General features: G+C 38.2%; 1 protein-coding gene across 1 annotated transcript; it reads right to left on the bottom strand.

The window, feature by feature from the left end:
* Positions 1-3,534, bottom strand: LOC124293506 (odorant receptor 4-like). Its single transcript, XM_046734541.1, has 7 exons — positions 3,513-3,534; positions 2,850-3,294; positions 2,327-2,612; positions 2,101-2,200; positions 1,888-1,998; positions 1,597-1,752; positions 1-334 (listed from the first exon to the last, which is right to left on the bottom strand). Exons 2-7 carry the CDS (start codon positions 3,292-3,294, stop codon positions 284-286), a joined length of 1,149 nt encoding a protein of 382 aa, XP_046590497.1. The 5' UTR covers positions 3,513-3,534; the 3' UTR covers positions 1-283.
* Positions 3,535-5,411: the final 1,877 nt, after the last annotated feature.

Consider the following 5,411-nt stretch of genomic DNA (forward strand, 5'->3'; position numbering starts at 1 on the left):
TTTCTAAATCTTAAGCTTTGACTGAAGAAACATACGTGATATTGCATGAAACTAATTCATCAGTGATCAATATTTGGGGAAAAAATGCTACAAGAATTAATGCACGTATCTTGTGCTAAGCAGGACGACATTGGAAAAAAGGTTCAGTACTGCTTTTCATACTTTCAATATTCCTACCAAATTTTTGGATCTCTAATTGTACTTGTTCCTGTATATCATTACCTATATTAATTCACGTATCTCATGACGATTTCAAAATTGAGACCATTTCGAATTAGTTGCATTAAAGGAGACTTTTCAACACCGACAGGTACGCCATCGAGGTTTTCATTACCTGTAAGAACAAACAAATTGTCGATTCGGCGCGATTATAAAATTCTCAGCTTAGACCATAACATGTAGTATAATGGAGAAGGAAAGAATGTCAATTTACCGTCGATATTATACCTTCGATTATGGTATTTTAATATTTAGCAACTGATCGAAACGCTAGGTGACTTGGTCAATTTCGACGTCGACGTGTAAATCTACAAATATGAAAGTCCACGTATCTCAAATGCGAAAAAGGGCTTGACAGACCAATTTTATACGCACTTCTGGACAAAAATACTTGAAATATATTTTCATTTGACGCAAACATAAAGAAATGGCGTGAGTTCTACGAATTTATTGTTGCGACTTCGTAGAATCCTTGCAATTTCTTTCTTTCTCCGGTAAGTGAAAATTCATTAGAGTATTACTGGTCAGAATTGCGTATAGAATGGGGCTGTTGAGCCATTTTTTGCGTTTGAGATACGTGGACTTCAATACTTGGAAATACATACGTGAACGTCGAAATCGACTAGAGTACCCCCAGAACTTGTTACACATTTGGACATTTCAAATACATTGCGGAATAACAATGAGTGAATCGCAATTCTTTATGATAATAGACTTGTTTTGATAAAATCAAAACTATCCTTTTAATACGGCTAGTTACTACGTCATTCCGTTGCAAGGTCAATAGTATTGATAGCTGCATCATGAACGCTTGATTTATATCTGGTCATTTATTGGCGTAAATGCAACGCTGCTGGTCATCTGAGGATACTTCTCGACAAATCTCACACTGCAGTATTCCTAGTCAACTGATGTCTTTTTTATTGCGTTCAGGATGTATCGTTAAATGTAATTTTTAATATGACTGTAGCGGTGATTCGTAGGCTATCGGTACTAATCAAAATAACTAACCCCCAAACGCAAGAAAACTTTACACACTGATTCCCAAAGTCTAACAATTGAAGCTTGCGAATCGTCAGTACCTGGAGGCCTCAGAAATAAAGTACGGTTCCTCGCAACAAAATTATAGTATGATCTAACCGGCGAGTGGGCTGTTACAACACCGTGTACATAGGCGGTATCTTGCCGTATGTGAGTATGTGGGGAAAAGTCGGCGTATTACAGCAGCAATTTATAAGAGGAACGTTCAGTTACGCCAGAAAATGATGTGGCTTACAGGAAGACAATTATCTGGTTGTCAATCTTAGGTGAAATAAAGTCTTACTATTGAATCGCGCAGACCGTACGACAAGAATTAAAAACATCCAGCGAACTCACATTTGCAAAACTGCCCATAGAGAATGTGCAGAATTTTCCAGCCGTCAGTACGAGCGGCTTCTGAGACCTGGCCATGCATACGACGAGCATTTTGGCGTGAACCGATGACATGTCGTACCATCGACATGCGCTCAATGCGTCATGTACTTTAGTACTCTAGAATCAACAATAATCGAATAACATTTGCCAGTAAATAACGTTTCCATGATTAAATTAAAGTAAATTGAACAAGTGCATTTCAACGTATCCACTGGATGCTTTATAGTTGATTACTTGACATTTTTTTAATACCTCTTGAACAAGACGTTCACCCACGTAACAGTAAACGAAGATGTGATGTATCACGCTAAGGACGTACAACGTGAAACTGACGAAATCAGTGTTCTGTTCTCCCTCAGTGTTCTGTAAAACAAATTAGACACAAGCCGTATCGCATTCTTTCTATCAAATTCGGATCAAGCTTTAATCGTCGAACAGAAACTCGGTAGACGAGCACCGTATTACCGCTAAAACGTAGTAGGACAGGATACATATGAGAATCATTCCTCCAAGGAGTTGACCCAATAACATAACATTGTACACCTCCTCCAGAGTCTGTGTCATTCTAGAGTTTATTAATTGTTTATTTACGTACTTAGTTTTATCTGTAGGCTTGTCAACAGTTTTATCATTATTATTAGTAATTAAAATGATGAGACTAATATTTTGGATTCACGGTCAAAGAACTCACCGTATCAGTCGCACGTGGTTTTTGACAAACGTTTTTATTGCCAGACCACACTCTTGACCATCGGTATTTACATCGTTGATTCGTTCCGCAAGGACGGACAGTTGTCCACACACGTGGAGCGTCAAACTGATGACTAAACAAATGGAGGCGATGGATCCAAAAGCCGAGAAAAAGACGAACGGAAGCTGAGCGGCGTATGTCATTGCGTAAGATGAAATTTTTGACACGTCATAGAATATATACGTGTGGTATGGCAATTCTAACTGCACTGTTGAATTTCCGTTCACTGAGACAAAAATTGCATTTTATCATCTGGAGTATAATTTCTAGGGTAATGTAATTATGCGGTACAAGATTTCGAACTTTATTGCCAAACATTATACCCGGACTTTAGCTCGAAATGCTCCATATAAAACGAATATATTCATAGAAATAGTTGCAAGTTATTCTCTCGTTCATTTTGATCACGACTGCCCACGGATTTTGACTTTAAGTTACATGATGCATTCAGAAAGCGACTTACTGGTTCTGAGCAGATTAATGAAAGGAGTTAGGTAATAACTAACTGCCGCAGGAAGTATCAGCATTACAGATGATACAACGAATATCCGGGTCTTCTCAAAGTTGTCTAAAAGAATTTTTTTTTCCGTAGATGTTTTATAATTCTCCTCGACAAAATCCTCGTAAACCGCCCGGATTATTTTCCCCAGTTTCCGGCTGTTAACACGTAGAAGAGTCACTTCAATCAGGATCGTCGTGAACATTATGTTTTCCGATAGATTCGCCACGACGTGTTCAAAATTTTTGCCGTTTTTGTAAAGGTCTACGTGTTCTAAAGTTACATGAATCAGTAAACAACTTAGACCGAGGGTAAACCGCGTATCGTTATGACTGAGTGGCCAAAGACCCACCAAGGACAGGAGAATTTCGTTCCATTCTAGAAGTTTAACCGTAGATGACACTTCCATCTAAAAACAAAAATAACGCGAGGAATAAAATTGATACATGTCCGATTGATTGAGGGTGGACACAAACGTCTTTCATTTCAATGAATCGAAAATAATCCTGTATTGTTGTTTTTGCGCTAATGCCTAAAATTAAATTGAAATGTTTAATTTCCAAAAAAATAAAGGAACATAACTGTTCCAGGATCATCTGATGTCTTTTAGATTAACCCAATGCTTACCTTAATCAGAGAAGTCGCAAGATTTGTTGTGCCTCGTCTGAGAGCAGCAATGAACTGGCCTAACAAGTACTCTTCGCCACAAGGTAAACAATTGCAAAGATCCGATTGGTTGATGCGAGCCAATGAAACTGAGAATCCAGTCGTACGGCATTTCCGAATAATTGAACGAATCGTAGATGCGCATGATACCATAACCACCGGTGAAGCAAATCTGTATGCAGACTTATCATACCAACCTCATTCGCCAACAATAAGCTTCGGAATTGGCCCATATTTAATTCACGATTGCAAAAACTGGAATACGATTTTTTCATATGCTGGCATACCGCATAAGCCTGCGTAACAAGCTCAATACAATCTACGCTCGATCGTCAACAATACAGGAAGGAAAAAGATAAGAGAACAGAATAAAGAAGAAGAGGACAGAGAAAATTACGAGCCTGTTACATGACCCCTGATCGGGTATAGTATGTTGACTCAACTACACGAAGGTACATCTTGTAAACATCAAATCGGACCGTCAAAGTTGAAATGTCGAACTTTTCCTATCAGAACGCGCTGTACGATAAAAAATACTTGAAATACGCAGACTCGTGAAACGAGGCCTCATGATTGAAAAGTCGCGTTTTCACAGAGAATGACGGTTTTTTTTTTTAGAAATCATTTTTATAAATTCATAGGATATGTTATGAACAGTTGGTATGAAATACGATAGTGGCTATATTCTTGTGAACATGTTTTTTATTAGAAAAACTATGGGAGGACCATTTCTATATGAATCAGTCCTATAAGTTAACAGTTCTACAAGTTTGTTCGTTCAAACGGGGATCCGACAAATTCGTTTCTCTAGATTTGTTTCGGAGAAGGAGGATTGATTCTACAAAAACCAGTTTTACAGGGCTGATATTATGCAGAACATTTGTCTAAGACGAAACACAGGCGAAATTGCAGAACTGTGGGATATTTAATATTATGTAGAATTCAGGGCTCTTGTAAATAAAAAGATAATATAATTAAACCCTCAATTTCCTTTTGTATTGAGGTTGATTAGATGTTTATTATTTATCTGCCTGCGATTAACGAAATCAAAATCCTATTTCCTTCTTGGCTAATAATTCTCTGTTCATTTACGAACCCGATATATTTTGGAAATATCGCTACATATACACTTGATTGAAGGAGACAGATAGGGAGACCTAGGTACACCCTAAAGTGCTCGGAAATAAACACTTCTTACAGAATAAAACAGGCTTGAGAACTATCGTATTACAAGCGCTGTCTAACTGCAAAAAGGGTATAAAGAAACAATCTGAATAACCCAAGTACAAACAGATCTGCTCTGACTCGGAGTTGAATGTTCAAGCATGTAAACGATTTATTGTCAAAGATGTGAAGAATACGGTGAGAAGATGTGGAGGAAGCAAAAGGGGAGAGAGGTGAATTTAGATAATGGCCAAATGAAACATGATTTGAGAGTGAGTCTTGGGACTGGCTAGTTGCAGTTCAGGAGTAGAGGGAGCATTTCGCTGATGCGGTAGGAAAATATTTTGATTAGTTATTATTTGTTCACGGAAAACCAAAATTCGCCACAATGAATCAACGCTCGTACACGGACAGAATTCCTAAACACGATTTACCTTCTATGAACACAGACTTTTCTTCTCTTGGTTGAGCTTTTCAAATAAAACTTGTCACTTACCTTAAGTCGATCTGCATCGTCTCGGACTGTGTGGGCGGCTTTGCGTATCCAGCGGAGACTGGATCAGGGATAATTTGCGAAATTGTTTCTCTCTTTTCTAAAAGCACGCAGTTTAAAAATTGCGTGACACTATTCGCGCACGATTGCTCTGGCGGTGGCAACTGAATTATCGTCTCTGGCTGATTGAATCAAATGTTTTC

This window comes from Neodiprion lecontei, chromosome 3, assembly GCF_021901455.1.
Source record: "Neodiprion lecontei isolate iyNeoLeco1 chromosome 3, iyNeoLeco1.1, whole genome shotgun sequence".
In the NCBI taxonomy this organism is placed as follows: domain Eukaryota; kingdom Metazoa; phylum Arthropoda; class Insecta; order Hymenoptera; family Diprionidae; genus Neodiprion; species Neodiprion lecontei.

Bases quoted from the DNA above. Each gene is read 5' to 3' on its own strand.
- LOC124293506 (XM_046734541.1), bottom strand. From the start codon at position 3,294: ATGGAAGTGTCATCTACGGTTAAACTTCTAGAATGGAACGAAATTCTC. The intron at 2,613-2,849 runs GTAAGTCGCTTT...TTTTTGTCTCAG, and splicing joins CATTAATCTGCTCAGAACCA to TGAACGGAAATTCAACAGTG. The intron at 1,753-1,887 runs GTATTAAAAAAA...TGTTGATTCTAG, and splicing joins GTGAACGTCTTGTTCAAGAG to AGTACTAAAGTACATGACGC.